Source organism: Trichechus manatus, unplaced genomic scaffold (assembly GCF_000243295.1).
Source record: "Trichechus manatus latirostris isolate Lorelei unplaced genomic scaffold, TriManLat1.0 scaffold00189, whole genome shotgun sequence".
In the NCBI taxonomy this organism is placed as follows: Eukaryota; Metazoa; Chordata; class Mammalia; order Sirenia; family Trichechidae; genus Trichechus; species Trichechus manatus.
The window spans coordinates 2,971,049-2,988,516 of record NW_004444125.1 but is presented as its reverse complement, the minus strand read 5'-3'; the positions used below and the strand labels follow the sequence as shown (position 1 = coordinate 2,988,516).

At 39.2% G+C, this 17,468-nt stretch overlaps 1 protein-coding gene across 1 annotated transcript in view; it reads left to right on the top strand.

The window, feature by feature from the left end:
* TTC32 (tetratricopeptide repeat domain 32) overlaps window positions 1-7,048 on the top strand; it is an 8,773-nt gene extending 1,725 nt beyond the window's left edge. The window contains exons 2-3 of the mRNA XM_012558845.2: window positions 3,651-3,821; window positions 4,573-7,048. Coding sequence (XP_012414299.1) covers window positions 3,651-3,821; window positions 4,573-4,700 — 299 coding nt within the window. The 3' untranslated portion in view covers window positions 4,701-7,048. The remainder of the gene's footprint in view (window positions 1-3,650; window positions 3,822-4,572) is intronic.
* Window positions 7,049-17,468: the final 10,420 nt, after the last annotated feature.

Here is a 17,468-nt window from a genome sequence, read left to right as displayed (position 1 = left end):
GTAATCACCAGCTCAATTTATAATAAACTATTTTTGATGTTGATGTTTTCAAATAAGGTGTCCAAATATCATTATATAAATGTAGTTGTACAGTATGCATAAGGTTGAAAGACTAAGGACCAGTGGACGATTTTGCCTGCACTGGCAATTTTGTTCCTTTTTTATTTTATTTTTTTAATTTTATTACAGTTTAGGCAAAAGTTTACAGCTCAAGTTAATTTCTCAGTCAAAAATTTATACACATATTATTTTGTGACATTGGTTGCAATCCCCATAATGTGACAGCATGCTTAGGAGGAAGAAATATGGAGGATCAACCATTGGCTAATCTTAACATGATTGATTGAACCCTGCCCTCCCTCTTTTACTGAGATTAAACTGGTATCAGGTCACAAGATAGTCTCTGGCCCTCCACTCAGCCCTGGTGGTGGATTACCCAAAAAGCAAAGTAAGCATAGGCTTACTTGTGCTTACTTCCTAATCTGTAGTGCACAATTTCACGTTTTTCACTACATCAAACATGAAATTGTGGCACTACAGATTAGGATGTAAGCACAAGTAAGCCCATGTTTACCTTGCTCACTGGGCAATCCGTCCCTGTCAGGGATTGTAAATTTGTAAAGAGGCTTTGATTCTGTAGGAACGTGTTTTGGGGTTAGGAGGGAGACAGATGCTGGCCACACCTAGAATCAGAATCTTTAATGTTGTGAAAAAAAATGTGAAATTGTTCTCTACAGATGATCTGGTAAGCAGGGTAAGCACCATGCTTACCTTGCTTATTGGATAATATGCCCCTGATTCAGCCGTATCTTTTGAAATTTCATCAAGCCTGGTTATGAATAGGGAAGAAAAGATTTGCAGTTTTGGGTGAGAGAAAAACCACTGGCAGGATCACTTTTGGTCGGGAATATCTTTATAGTGAATATTTGGTTTTGTGGGTAAGAAGACCCCAAAATCAAAGCAAGATATCTACTGTCAGTTTCTCTCTTTGACACTACAGGTGGTGGTGTGTACTTGCACCAGGAAGCACGCAGTGTCTGGTGGTCTTTTTGTGATGTGACTAGCCTAGCCTGCTAATACCTGCCTGCCCAAAGCATCTTGGGTTTATGCCTGAACAGGTAGCGTTTGTTGTTACTCCACGTTTTGCCTTTGTTGTGCTTGTTAATGGCTATGGAGTGGACCAGGATGAGAAAAGATAACTCAGAGAGCAAGTGCATAGCCTTTTTGACAGTTCCGAGTTGCCTACATTGTCATCCTCCTCTCCCCTCAAGGATTTCAATTTTTTTTTTTTTAAACAGAATGCCAGCTTGTCTTTTGTATTAGGTGGTGGTTGTTAGGTGCCGTTGAGTCATTCCGACTCATAGCGACCCTGTCTATGTACGACAGAACGAAACACTGCCTGGTCCCGCGCCATCCTCATAATCATTATGAATTAGGTTAGGCTTAACTAAATCTAATAATTTGATTCTTACCCTGTTTGTTAAACTAATAGAGTTAAAAATAAACTTGCTTTCTTATTTCAGTAATATACGAGAATTATAGTTAATAGAAGTTTATGAACAGTCTATAAGATGGTACAGCCTTCCTTCTCACCTCCCTGAGGGGAGAAAAAATGATTAGTAAACATAGAAAACTTAGTTTTTTATCATTGTTTCAAGGGTAAGTCTATTTCAAGAATAGATTTCTCCAGTAGGTTTCAAAAGTATTCATCAGCAACAGGCATAGTGATGCTTTCCAGTCTTACTACTTTATATCTCAGCCTAAGAGCACAAGGGTCTGTTTGTAGTAGCTATAATTTCTGCCTCTCACCAGCATGGGAAAGAAAATCAGCTGTGGTTTAGTGGAATGGAGGTCAGCATGCCTGAACTCCAGCCCCGGCTCTGCCACATGAGCTGGTACCTTTTCTCAGCCTCAGTTTCTCATCTGTAAAATGAACCCTCAATTTCCTTACACTTCCAATTAAAACCGAATTCTGTTAATTACATTTTTTCCTTAAATATGTCTTTTAGCGTTTAAAGTTATCTTTAAACTGTTGAGTCCTTGAATCATTTTGGAACATTATTTGCATTCCTGGAATGCCTTTCATTCTGAATGGTTTATAACATTTCTTTTGATATTCAAAAATTCGGTCTTAGCCATAAACCAAATGTCCAGATTTTTTTGTTAAAGTTAGCAAATGCTAAAAGTCCATACTATTTGAGTTAGATAACTAGGTTAAATTCCATTCCAGTAAATACCATCATTACCAAAATCTCAATATTACAATTTCATCTTCAACTGTTAGCCTATCTTATAAAATATGAAACAATTTCAGTGTGAAAGGTAGATTTTTAGAATTTGTTGATTTCTAATTCTAAATCTAACACTTTATCCTCTGAATATAAGAATTTATGAGAACGTTTAGAAGCTTAGACATTTAATGACTAAAACCTCACTGGAGTCTCTAGGCTGCATTTTTCTTATCACTGGTTCCTGGGCTGCAGTTCACCTAGTGTTAACGACAGAGATAGATGGAGGGAGTGTCCACTCTCATGCTCTAGGTCTTAACAGTGAGTGCAGGAGACCCCTGGGCTGGGAGTAGCCTCCTGACAGTTACTCCCTGTCTTAGATCGCAAGGATTAAGTTGTTAGGGAACTGGCTTTTAATAACACTGAGTGCAGTCAGATATCTTCTGCGGACTTTACTTTGCACTAAGGGGTATAACAGAGAGATGACACATGAGCCTAACTTGGTATCTTCTCTGGTTTGAGAATCCTTTTGGGGTAAAAAGAAAGGAAAACAATCAGCTCTGATGCAGAGCAGAACCTAGAATATTCTTCCGTGCAGATGGTTTGTCCTGTGCAGAGAAGGGTGCAGAGCAGCCCTGGGGCTGTGACCTGTTGAGCTAATACCTGGTCAGAGTTGGTGCCTGCTCAGAGCTGCCTGGGGCTTCAACCCCTTATGGAGTCTGCTCATGTAGAGAGCTCCTTGTGCAGCCGCTAGTGGCCCTCAGATGCAGAGCCAGTTCTGCACACTGACCTCCAGTGTGGACCAGAGGCCCAAGGGGGATAAAGGAGCCAACCCTGCCAGCAGGAAGCCGGCCTGGCCTTGGGGAAGATGCAAGCTAAGCCCAGGGGGCGGCTCCATCCCCAGAGAGCACTCCCTGGGATCAGCGTGTTGAAATTTCACCTAGAGCTAACTTGTATTTCTTTCTTGGTGGACAATGATTTCAAATCTCATAGTTTTAGGTCACTTAAATGTTTGAGAATAAAACTGATGATTCACTTTGTCACATCTCCATAGCAAACTTGAACTTTGGGCTGGTTTTCCCTCCTTGATCATCATATATCTGATCTGTCTTCTGTACGCTGCTGGCGTGTGCTTAGAAAATGAACAGTCATTTTAATACTCTAAGCAACACAAGTTGGCAGTGAGCGGGGGCTTTGAACACACTGTGGGGTTAACGTGCTTTACAGATGGACAGTATTACCCTACGGTAGTAGATAACGTGGTTATCTGACTCCACTTCTGCACTTTGTTTCTTCAGCGTGGGTTTTCAGAGTAATTACTACATATTATAGGCTATGAAGTTTGATAATTCTCTAAGGAGAATGAAAGAGGAAACGAGATAAATTTGGTAACACGGTGTTTCTAATGTGAACTTTTTGTTTAAAGCAAATGCAGCCCCGAGGATTTGGCTACTGCATATAACAACAGGGGGCAAATCAAGTACTTCAGGGTTGATTTTTATGAAGCCATGGATGACTACACATCTGCCATAGAAGTCAAACCCAGTTTTGAAGTTCCATATTACAACAGAGGGTTGACATTGTATAGGCTGGGTAAGTTTTTTTTTACTGCTTTTGTCGTTGACTGTATTCTGTTATTTCCGAGCTCGCAAATGTTATAATACAAATGTGCTAATCCTCAAGTCTTAAAGTGATGTGGAATTTAGGTTTAGAGCCCATAACAAAGGAAGCATACCTGAGTTTATTTTAGGCTTTCTGCGGGCATTGTAGACCACAGCAAGCACTGGGTGGGAATTGGACCTGGGTGCCGTGAGTGTGACCCCGTTACTTTGTGCCTGTGAGTTCCCAGCTGCGAAATGAGGGTACCACGGACTATCACCTGTGAAACTTTTCTCAGTTAACCTTTGAAGGCACATGAGACTTTCCAGTGAAGGGGTTTTAGATCTGTAAAGGGGTTTTAGATCCTTGAATGAAAGGGACTTTAGTTACTATTTCATTTCATTTAAAGGGTTAAGAAGAAAAGTAACTTCATTTCTTAATTTTACTGCAATTACACAAAACAGGTGACATAACTTGTTGACACTTTGTGGTGATTTAGGCTACTTATGTGTTAAATCTTAATAAATAAACCCAAAACTTATTTTAGCTATATTATTCTTTAAGGGCACACAGAATTACTTTGATATATGCATCATTATAAAAAAAAAATACCTTTACTAAGAATGCGTGAAGGCTCAGTTAAATATTAAAGCAAAAGTATATGTATCCAAACTTTGCTATGAGTAATATATAGAAATACTCAATTTTTTTTTTTTTCTTTTCTGTTTTTTGGGTTCTGGCACAGGATATTTTGATGAGGCTTTGGAAGATTTCAAGAAGGTTTTAGACTTAAATCCTGGATTTCAAGATGCTGCTTTGGGTTTAAAACAGACTATTCTAGACAAAGAAGAAAAACAAATGAGAAATTATTGAAGAAATTTTAATTAATTGAAATATGAACTCATGATCCTTATATTGGCATCTAGTTTTTAATTTAAAGTAAGTATTGAGCTATTTTGATTTATATTTAAGATAAAAACATTTATGCATTAACACTGAAAGTTAAATAATGTATGTAAGGTAGTTAATTTTAAATTGAGAGAATATTTGCTAAATATGCTTTTTTATAAGGTGTAAATATGTAATATCTGTAGAATTGTATATCATTTTGATAAAATATTTAAAGGAATGAATGGTATTGTCTTCAGTGAAACATTTTTTTTATTCCCAACTTTTTATTTTAAATGTTTTATTACCTCTATAGAAAACTGAAAGAAAAATACTATAAATGCCTGTAAACCCTTCACTGAAATTCACTAGTTGTTAACATTGTACCACATTTGCTTTTTCTTTATAATTTAAATATAAAACCTTGCTTTTTGCCAAACCATTGGAAAATAGTCGTGGATATCACAATACTTCACCCCAAACATTTCAGTCTGCCTTGTCTAAGAATAAAGGCATTTTCGTTTATAATCACAATACCATTATGACACCTAATAAAATTAATCGGTCTGTAATATCATCTAAATCCAGCCCATATTTAAATTTTCCCAGTTGTTTCCAAAATGTCATCTAGATTCTTATTTTTGATCTAGAGCCAGTCAGGTTTCATTGCATTTCATTGTTGTGTCTTTTTGAATTCTTTTAATTGAGAATAGTTCTTCTGCCACCCATTTTCCCCTGAGGCATTCACTTTGAGAGCAAAGCTATTTTATGTAGCTAGGATAGAGAGACATAACCTTTGGGCTTAAAAATAAATATATATCCAATATGAGAGCATTTTAAAAGAATTCAACTTATACTTGATTTTCTCTAGAAATCATTGCTGATAGATTAATATTTAAATATTGAAAATAGTTTTCATTCTCTGGATAATGTCAGTTATGATCAACATTTTCTGACTACTTAATATAAGGCAAGCACTATTTGAGACTTTAATAATAAATTGGGGGTGGTGGTGGTGGAAAGAGACGTGAGGAACTGATCAAAGCACTTAGTAAATATAAAGGCTTAAAAAAATTGACTTTATTGGGTGCTGCCAACAATAGTTGAATGATTAGGCTATGGCTATCAAGAATTGGGAAGAACTTGAAGGGAAAACAGACTCGAGCTGGTCATGCCCCATCTACATTATTTGGTTTTTATTGTGTGATCTGGCTTTCAAAGATACTGACCCTGCATCTCAGGATTGCTCATGCTAGTTTATTACTGCTGTGGGAGACTTGTGGGGTGGAGATGACCCAAATCAGGAGAACATTTGTTTGCCCAGTGTCTCCAAAGGAAGACACAGAGCAACTTCTGTACCTGCCTCCGATACAATCACCATCATGAACCCTAAAAAAAATTTTTTTTGAGTTTAAGTGATCTCTTGAAGCAGAAAAAATAATTGCCGTTTGTAGTTAATAAATATCTGGCAAAATACTTGGAGAATTTGGGCTGCAGGTATATGAATATCAAGAGGAAATTAAGTTTGATGGTCTGGAAACCAAAAGTCTGTATTTCTAGAAGTATTCACATTTTCCAAGATGATTTATCTTCCCATTTGTTGGAAGTGTCTTTAAAGGAATTAATAAAGTTGCTTTCAAATGTAGAAAAATCCTGCTTAAGAAAACTTTTTTTCAAAGCAAGATCCCTAGGCCTTGGGGAGAGCTTAAAGCCATTCCACCCAGAAAATCAAATACTTAAATAACTTTATTTTCTTTTGGCTCACACTCTTTACTTTACTCTTGTCTGGGATCAGATGTAATATGAAAAAATTAAAACTTGTTAAAAAATTTCCATTGGCTTGCTAGATTTTATTATTCAAAATTACTTCATCCTTTACCAGGAAAAAAAAAAATGAAGTTCAGAATCAGCACTTGCTGATTGGGGGCCCAGGCACTTATTTTTCTCTTCAGTTACTGGAAATAACTAAAAAGTACATTTTCCTCATTTGTTTTCTTCAAAACATTAGATTGTAAATATTCAGCTTCTAAATATCTGAGTAAATAATACCTTGGACATGTGCCTTAACGATATTTTTTTCTATTATCATTTCTGGTTTTCTGCCTTTCAGTGGCCTCTCTACCCTCCCAACGCTATTCATAGTCCTGGCCCCCTGCCATTTCCTCCCTCAGTGGGAATAATATACTTCAACCTTGCCACTCAGTGCAAAGGATATCAGCATTTACACTGATACTATCCTCAGTGTCTCCGTCTCTGCTAAGCCTGCTGTTGTTGTTAGGTGCTGTTGAGTCAGTTCTGACTCATAGCGACCCTGTGTACAACAGAATGAAACACTGCCCGGTCCTGCGCCATCCTCACAATCGTTGCTGTGCTTGAGCCTATTGTTGCAGCCACTGTGTCAATCCATCTCATTGAGGGTTGTCTTCTTTTTTGCTGACCCTACTTTACGAAGCATGCTGTCCCTCTCCAGGGACTGCCAGGCCTAACCCCCTTAAAAATTTAAGTTTCACATAATTAAACCTATTTTTAGCTTAAAGGCTTTAATTTGTCCTTGAAAACCTTTCTGCTAAATAAAAAGCCATTTGATGAAAAAAAATTGCATTAATTTTAATTGGAAAAATTATGAATTCTTTTGCAGCCCAAGATACCCAAATGATTTTCACAGAAAAATGTGTCAATTCAGCAATGAAAACATGTTTATATGAGTAATAAACAATTTGAAGGTAAACAGTGTGTACATAAACGTTAAAAGCATAAAGGTTTATTGTACTTATTTTCTTCTTTCTGCACCATTTCAGAAAACAACTTTTTTGAGATATAATTCACATTTCATACAGCTCACCCACTTAAAGTGTACAGTAGTTTTTACCGTATTCACAGAATTTCTGACCATTTTTAGAAACCAGTTTTTTAAGCTCTTAGGGTCTTACAGTCTTCTTGCAGCAAACTGTACTTAATAATAAAGTTGTAACACAGAAAAGCACCTATAGGTAAATGCAAGGCTAAACACGAGAGTGCTTCAAAACACATGATAATAGCACACACCCAGAACAGATTGAAGAATTTCTTCGGGGTTCATCCAAATATGAAGCACGATTTACATTTGTTTTATGTGATATTCTTTGACTAAACATTTGGGTTGAGTAAATTGGAGGGTATGTCTCTGCCTGAAACAAAGTATGTTAAAATATCACATAGCACATGTAGTGTGTGATGGGGCCAACAGGTGGTTATTTAAAACAAAACAAAAACAATCGTTGACAAAAACGTGGTTTAACTTTTCAAAAGCCTAGTGAAAATCTAATTAAACAGTTGCTAGCTGAGCTAAATGTGTAATTTGACTGAGCTTCCAGATGAATTCATGTTTTGGTATTTTCTATATTTCTCAAAAATGTGACAATAAATGATGGGAAAGGGGTTCCAGTTTAAAATGGCTCTTGGTCAGCGCCTTTAAATAGTCTCCCTCGCTTCCTAAAAAAACACCCTTGAAGACACAGAAGACGAAGCCACCAAACACTAGGGCTGGCTGTCAACTTACTGCCAGAGTCTGGAAAGTATTTCCATCAACCAAAAGGCTAAGTATTCTGAATCTTATAGTGCATTCTGGCCATACTGCCAGAAGTGCACCTTGCCTATAAGAAAGTAGGTAAGAAGACAACAGAGACTAAAAGGGAAGAGGAGGGAAATAAGGAAGGACCAAGGAAAGTAAAATCACAACAACAGAATTAGAATCCATATTGGCAGAAGTAAAAAGCAGAATTTATACTTCACAAAATCAAATGAGTAATATGGAGAATACTTCCGGATTCTGATAATCAAGGATAAAGGATGAGATAGAAATGATGAAAAAAAAGTGTTTCCAAGGAAAACACACAGGACTGAAATAAAAGCAACATGCAAAGAGGTAAAGTCCTATGGCTGGAAGGTTAGGGGTGGGTGGAGAACAGGTTACCTACAAAGTAATAAAAATCAGACTGGCCTCAGGCTTGTGTATCTGTAACATTAAATGTCAGGAGATGGTGGAATAACGCCTTTAGTCTTTGGGAGGAAAAGGTTACTACCTAGTCAAATGTCACCGTGAAGGAGATAGACATTTTCAGAGTTTAGAAAATATACCACTCACTCTTCTTGATAGAAAATTTTGAAGGTTTAGCTCAGATGTCACCTTATCAAAAGATGTCACCCTATCAAATATTGCATCCTGCTCTACTTTTTCATTTCAATTACCAAGAAATTATATAAGGTATAGATTTATGTGTCTGTTTTTTATCTTGTGTGTCTTCCTGCTAGATTGTAAACTTCAAGAGGGCAGGATCTTTGTTTTGCTACTGAATGTATCCCAAGCATCTAGAACAGTGCCTGGCACTGAGGTTCCCTAGTTACTCAGGAGATCAATCAATTTAGGGGAAGTTATTGGCAGCAGTGGGAGGAACAAGTTAAAACCAGTTAAAATTAAGGCCAAACATTTGGAAATTCGGTTGTAAAACTAAATGATGTTAGTTAAAATTCTTCTCAAAAGATAAGTAGCAATTTAATAACAGTCTAAAATACCAGATATTAGCATATTAACAAAGACTAAGAAGTTACTTGTGTGCCTGTGAGAGAATGAGAGAAAGAGAGTGATTTGTTAAATTTCATATCTAATGTTGTTAGGGAGTGACTTCAAAAGAAATCATTTCACTCTTTGCTAAAAGGAGAGGATTAGAAGATGGTTCATTATTTTTTTATAAGAAACAAAGCAATTGGTAAGATTAAAAAACAGTTTATGGTTTTTAAAATTACAAGAAGGTAAAAGCACATATCCATGTAGCAAAAGACAAATGATTAAAAAAAAAAAAAAACCTACAAAAAAACAAGGCCAAAGAGCAGGAATTATTCCCCGTGAATATGTATGTAACGTATGACTGTTAACAGTGTAAGCCCAGTTCTGTACATAACAGCATATGATCATGCATACAAGAGTGGAGTCAGGCCAGTTTTTAACAGGAGGAGGCAGAGGCTCAGAGATTCAGTAACTTGTTCAAAATCCATATAGACATTCGATGCTGTAGTATCAATTATTTTTGTTGCTGCCATCAACTCAAAGCAGAGGTGATATGTGAATTTTTTTTTTTTTTTAGATACAAAATTGAAATTACTCCTAAATTGCTCATAAAACAAAATGTTTTAGTAGCCAATAAGGTGAGTATCAAAACTTTAGTTTTTATAATGGAGCATCACTGCAATTCTAGAATTGCATATTGGTTATCTTCCTTCCTGATTGAAAATAGACACGAAATATGATGAAAAGCAGATTAAATATTAAGAGCAAATTCCATTTGGAATATTGGAAGCCACAGCTGCCAATATGTAAATTTTTATCTTATGTTAAGTAAAAGTATCCAACATTTAGAAATAACACAAAAGGAAGACTACACATCCCTTCAATATCATACTGGAGCATCGTCTCACAGACTCGCCCAAGGACTATTGGATTCTCAAGCGGTGAACCTTTCTTGCATTTTCGATTTACTCGTTTGGGCCCAGACTCTGTGAGGTTACATGTAACTTGTAGATTTTTGTCCAGAGGAGATGCGAATGATTTCTATCTGGTAGAAAAAATAATCCCAGAAGTTACGGGTTTGTGCCCTGGAGGACATTAACCAGTTCTGTATCTAACCTAGCAATCTTATCCCAGATTCTTTCTTCATTGACTATACTCAGTTCCTCAAATGCTGTTTTATCAGCCTGCTGGTTCCCTCATTAATGAGTTAAATAAACAGTTACCAAGTGTTCTATTCTGGGTTTTTATGGGAGTCATATTTAACTTTTAAAAATTTACGTTTTGACACTTCTAATAAAAAACAAAAAAAAAATACTCTTACAGAATTTCTCATTATATAGTCACTTAAGTTATTTCTTGCAAGAGTAAGAAGCAGAACTGAGAAGTTTTTATTTTTCTGTTCCCTGTTTCTTTAAAACATTCAAACATTTGTGTTTGGCTTGTGAAAAGGTTTAATTGAGCTCTGGCTGAAGCAAAATATAAGAAAGGCCTTCACTTTAAATTAAAAAAAAAAAAAAAAGTTGCCCCCCTCAACACCTGTAATAAATGCTTCTTTTTAAAGTAGGCAAAAACTCCAGAAGAATATGTAAAAAGTAAAAGCCCCCCCTCCATGGCCCTTTCCTATTCTCACTCAAAAGGAGTAACCACTATGAAGTTTATAGATATCCTTCCAGGCCTGTTTTCAATGTACAAATACAAACACAGACTTATACAAGTACATGCAAAGAATTATGCTATTCATATCACTAGTTAGTAACATAATTTTTTGTATTATCCTGGACAGTCTTCTATGTAAGAACACAGAAATTTACCTCATTCTGCTTAGACCCATAATTTTTTAAGCCACATTAAAAATGCTTGCCAATTTCCTGTTATAAAATTAATACATGCATACGCTAATAAAAATTAAAACAGTACAGGAGATATAAAATGAAGGGTCTCCTCCTCCGCATTCCCCTCCAGAGGTAAACACTTGTGTTACCACAATAACACAGATTAGAGCCTCCTGCTGCAATAGCCAATTCTGAGAGGTGAGGTGAGCTGCAAGAGTTTTATTATATATCAATATATAGGAGACAGAGGGGAATAGATTCCTCCAAAAACCCATATTCCCCACTGGAGATTGGCCAAAGGCTTTATAGGGACAGGATTATGGGTCTTAGAAGTTTGTGTTCCCCCTTGAAGTGGTCACGTCCCAGATAAGTTAATCTTTTCTTGGGGGTTATCTGGTGACATCCTGGTTTTCTTGTCCCCAGATGGGTGCTTTGTTCGGTTTTTCATTCTCAGATCATTATAACTTGTTTCCCCCCCTCCAAGGAGAAACACTGGTTCATCTTAAACTTTTTATAGAGACTGGAACGGGAAGGAAAAACAAGATCATGAGACAATGCGGGGGTTAGCAATGGGGAGTAATAATAGTGAGCCGGACGTACACAGCCTCTTCCACTTTTAACCAGAATAACTAGAAAAAAAAGGCTAAAAAGGCTCACTCTCCTCTCCCTGCTAGTCACACGATTATCATTGCTTCTTATTATTAGTTGTATTCACTACCTTTGTGGCTCTATTCCCTCTAGGGAACTTTGACTATTAAGAATATTTCTGAATATATCCTTTTGGCACCACATTTATTTGAAACAATTTCCACTTAATTGGAAAGCTCTTTTTTAAGATTACAGTTAATACAGCTCTCACTTAACCCTGAGCTCTCAGCCTGCTCTTTTTTTTTTTAATTGTACTTTAACAGTACTTTAATTGTACTGTTTCTCATTAAACAGTCAGTACACATATTGTTTTATGACATTGGTTAACAACCCCATGACATGTCAACCTTCTCCCTTCTCGACCTTTCTTTTTTTTTTTTTGTGAAAATATATACATAGCCAAAGATAGACCATTTCAAAAATTTCTACATGCACAGTTCAGTGACATCGATTACGTTTTTGCAGTTGTGCTGCTATTCTTACTTTAGATGAAGGTTTACAGAACAAAATAGTTTCAGCCTGCTCTTCTAAAGTCGGCTCACCTCAGTTAATGCCTCTCCATTCTCCCGATACTTCAGGCCAGACTCCATCAACCCAATCCAACCCATCAGCAAACACCGTGGGCTCCAACCTCAACACCTATCTAGATCCCAACAATTCCCACCTTGTCATCTGCTACCAGCCAGGCCAAGGTTTCATTCTAACTCATCTAGTTTACTGCACATCTCCCAACTAGTCTCCCTGCTTCTGTCTTCACCTTCAGAGTCTATTCCAACACAGCTAACAGGGTGAGGTTTGAACAACATTCAGTGGCTTCTCACACCACTCAGAGTAAGACACAAAGCCCTCACAAGGGCTTATGGTAGGAAACTTCGCACTTACTACACCCTCCCCCACCTCCTTCAAGCCTTTCCTTGTATTTCACCACAGTAGCCAGGAGAGCCAGACACAGGGCACAAGGGCAGCTGCCATTTTGAAAGCCCAGTGAAAGTTGGAGGCACTTTTCTTGTATATTACTTATTGTGGTCCTTCTCTGACCACCCTGTTTAAAATTGCACATCCCTACAACCCATTGCTATCCAGTCGATTCTGATTCATAGCAACCCTATGGGACAGAGTAGAATTCCCCCATAGGGTTTCCAAGTTGCAGCTGGTGCATTCGAACTGTCCACCTTTTAGTCAGCAGCTGAGCTCTTAACCAGTGCACCACCAGGCTCCATTATATTGTTCATCTTGCTTTATTTTTTGCTATCCACCCATACCATGCTTTTATATCTTTTTTCTGCCTGTCTTCTCCCCACTAGAAGATAAGCTGTGTGATGGCAGAGACTTGTCTGCTTTGTTCCCTGCTGTGCCATCAGCATTTAAAACAGTGCCTGGCATACAGAAGGACCTCAAATATGTTGAATGAATAAATGAATTAGTTGTAATAATTTGTGAATTTATTTTTTAATCTTGGATAATAAGGTACAGGGTGGACAAATGCTCGACTCACTTCTCAGTTGACTTTGAGAATAAGGCCTAATTTATAGTCAGTTTTCATTTCATTTAAAACAGCTCACTATTCTATTTTTGCACTTTAATTTAGAGGGAGAAAGCCTCTAAAAGACAAGGTCAGACAACAGGGACTTTGCGTTTTAATATGGCTTTCTAATCGGTACCCAATAAATCTTAGTTCTTTTCAAATGATAGGACTTTTGCAAGTATGCCTTCATGTTCTTGCACCCACAAATGCAGCTCTACTGAAAAAAAGGCGAACTTTTTGTTAGAATAAGCCTATAAAATAAAGATTTCCAAGAAAGAGGAGGGAAGGGGAGGCGAAGGAGAGGGCTGTTATTTCCTTATTTGGTCATGACCCCGACTCAATCAGGAGAGGATCCCATGACTAAGCACCGTACAAAACATGCTGGTTTGCTCTGGCTGCCTGCGGAGAAATCCATAAACACCCTGTGTGGCTTCAGACACTCAACTGCTGGAGAACTGAGGCTCCTCTGACGAGACTGGAAAAGAAAAGTGGGAGTGACTTCAGACTGCCAAGACAACAGACCATTACTAACAAGCCAGGTGAGAAAAATATCCAAGTTGGCTGAGGAGGCAGGATTGGGAGCTATCAGTTTGGGATTCACAGAACAATAATTATTTCCATCATGAAGACCAGCTGCCAGTAGACTTACTGGACTTGAACCAGCCTCTTAAACGGGGAGGTGGGGGGAGGGCAAATGGAGTGAGGCACCTGATTGTGGAGCCCAAAGCCTCCATTGGTCGCTTATGCCAGCACGTGACAACGGCCAGGTTCCACTTCTCCACACTTGCGATGCTCACTCCCATCTTTCTGCCTGTCCTCTCTCTTAGAATACCCTCTTTACCTAATATATTCAAATCTTGCTTTTTCTTCAAGGATCAGTCCAAGTCCTAACAACTACCATTAAATTTTCCCTACCATTATCAACCCAAACTCTTCTCCTTATTCTGTAATTCTCCATTATGGTCTAGACAAAGTACACTTGCTACTGAACATGGTCCATACAGCAGTAGCATTGGCATCTCCTGAGAACTTGTTATAAATGCAAAATCTCAACCCGATGCCAGGCCTATGGAATCAGAATTTACACTTAAACAAGATCCTCAGGTGGTTCCCATGCACACTGAGGTGTGGGAAGCACTGGTTCTCAAACTGTGGTCTCCAGACCAGCAGCACCAGCATCACGTAGGAAATTTCTAGAAATGCAAAATTTGGGCCTCAACCTACATCCACTGACTCTGACTCTCTGTGGGTGGAGAGCAGACATCTGGTTTTAACAAGCCCTTCAAGACATTCTAAAGTAGTCTCAAGTTTGAGAACCACTGGTCTATATAGTTCAGCCTAACATCTAATTCGTTCCATGTGTGTCTACTTCACCCTTCAAGAGGAGGATTTTGAGAGCAGGAATTCTATCTGTGTCTCTCTGGTACTTAGCCCCATTCTAAGCACGTGATGACTCATGCCCAGTGGTAACTGACCAATTTCTCCTCCTCTGGCCTGTCCTATACAAGCATGTGGGGCATGGAGAAAAGTTGGACAGGGCAGATGAAGGAAGACTTCCCTTTGATCTCTTAAGTCTCTCAAGGGTTTGAGTATTTTGGGGGGGGGGGCAGTTATGCTTCCTCTCTCAAATCTGAGACCACTGGGACTGTATAGTTTTTCATAGTGGGTATTAGGGAGTTATCACGTCGAGGTCTGACTTGATCCAGAATTCTGTTTCCAATAGTTTTATGTGGGTTTTTTCCCTGGGAAAATTCATTGCTATTGAACAAATGAAGCAATGCTGGCTAACTGTCCCTCTTTCTGGATCAATACATCCTTCGTTCAGCAAGTGGCAGTGGCTAGCTCTTCTGGCTTGCAATGTCAGTGAGAAGGATTTTCAGACATGACTAATGTATAGCCTCCTCAGGCTTCCTGCTCATGAACTCTCATAAAACACTGCTGTGTTCCATCATAATCAATTAACGCCATAGCAAACAGTGCTGGGCTGGAAAAGCAGAATGTCCTTGCCTTAAGCGCTCTTCCTCCTTGGGCTGGCTGCTAGCTTTCATATTTCTAGACATAAATCCTCTTGAACTACTTAATGGGTATACCATTTTAATCAGTCATAGAACGTTTGAGCTGGAAGGAGCTTGAGAGATCACCTCATCCTTTATTTTATAGGTAGACAAATAGCGAGAAGACCCTGGTTTAAAGGTTATGCAGTTGGTTAACAGCAGAACCATGACTGGATCCAGACCTTCTGACTTCCAGTTTAAGAATAACAATGTCTTTCAGTGAATGAAATGTCTCATTCTGCATTTATTTCCATTAATCCTGACAACAAACCTTAGACTTAAGACCCAGTTCTTTCCCAGGGTTGATGCCCTTAAACCTAACGCTGAGAAACATGGCATGGGCACCAGAATCACCCCTCTGGGGTACACAGAGCACCCCAAGGCACAGCTAAGTTGTGGAACCCATGTCCCAAGACAGGAGCTGGAGGAAAGGAAACTGGTATGGAGAACTTTGGAAGAGGTACGAGGGCATTCAGACCCAACCATGCTCCCATCCATTTTTATGCCCATTTTATTCTTAAATGCATAGTGGGTATTAGGGAGTTATGTCAAGATCTGACTTGATCCAGAATTCTGTCTCCAGTAGTTTTATGTGGGTTTTCTGTCTGGGAAAAGTAATTGCTACTGAACAAATGAAGCAATGCTGGCTTACTGTCCCTCTTTCTGAATCAATACATTCTTCGTTTGTATGGGAAAGAGAATGGAAAATTTCACATAAAGCCTGAGGTACAGAGGAAGGCAACCCACTAGGAGTAGGAATGGGAGAGACAGAGGATAGGGGACTAGAGAGCCTTCCAGTAAGGCAAATGCCTATCATTTTACATGTATTCTCATTGAAGCCTCATGCTAGCCTTTAAGGTTTGACATTTTTATTTTACCAAAAGGGATGCTTCAAGGAGTTAAATTAGTCTGAGTCAAAGTTAGCAAAGGCTTCCAGATTCTTCTTTTCCGTGCATCTCAGCTCCCTCTGGGATGACTGACTCACCCTGCTTTGCCCGGAACTCTCCCCATTTTGCATGCATCCTGGGAGCCCCCTCAGTTTGGGCGAATGTAGTTTCTCCCCTTTTTTGCCCCCTAGGAGGCAGGAGTTTTTGACAGGAGCCACTCTGGGCTTGCTTTGCTTTGCTGACAGGCGCGTGGCACCAGAGCAGGCCGACAGCCTCCCTGGTTCAGTGGTGGAGGTGGATGGAGTCCACAGCCCCAGGCTGGCCTCTGCTCAGCCAGCTCCCGTCACACTCCGTTTTACTGCAGAACATTGGTCACTGACAGGGGTGTGCTGTCTGCTTAATTCTGCTTTAAACTGTGCCTACTAAGAAGTTGAACAGAGGGAGACAAACAGGAAGACAAGTGACTCAGCCATCAGGGAAGCCAGTCTCTCCTCTATTTCTGCCTCGGGACCGATTTAGGTGCAAGGATCAAAAACCTATCTGGAATTAGCTCAAGTCTAAATGGACTTTAAGAATACAAATCTCATGAAATTCAAGAATGAGCTTGGGAAAGGGGAGAGTGCAGAGAGGGCAGTGTGCCTGCTGGTCCTCCCCACTTCCTTTCTACTGGCATTTTGAAGGGGCCAGTAAACAGCTCTGGGTCTTGAACCATCTGGTCAAGCAGACAGGCCAGTCTGGAGGGGATGTTGACTTCTGAGAGAAGGGTTGGGTTGGAGAACATAGCTTAGTGAGAGCAGGATGCTTCAACAACAGAACCTCAGAATTAAGGTAACTTAGCTACCTACCACAGGGGTCCTGGATGGTGGCGGGCACTGATTGCCACGGGGCGGGGCGGTTGCTGATGCCCAGGTAAGATTCATGGCAAGGAGGAAACAAGAGAAGCATGGACTCTGAAAGCAGGTTTGCCTTGAAGAGTAAGGGAGAAGGGGCCTCCCTATACAGCTTAGTTCTTTATCTCCACTAATTAGGAAATTACTATCCCCAGGGGAGGGGATGGAGGGATGCTGGGAATGTTTCAGCTAGCAGAGTTCCATCAATGCAGATGAACTATTAGGAGTGGGGGAATACACATTTCTCTCCCTTCTCCAACAGTCCAAGTCCCTGGACTCACAGCTATAACAGCCTTATTTCATGGATACCATCTATACTACAGGCACGTCACAATCCTTTACTCCTCCAAGTTTATAGACCTCTGACCCTTCTA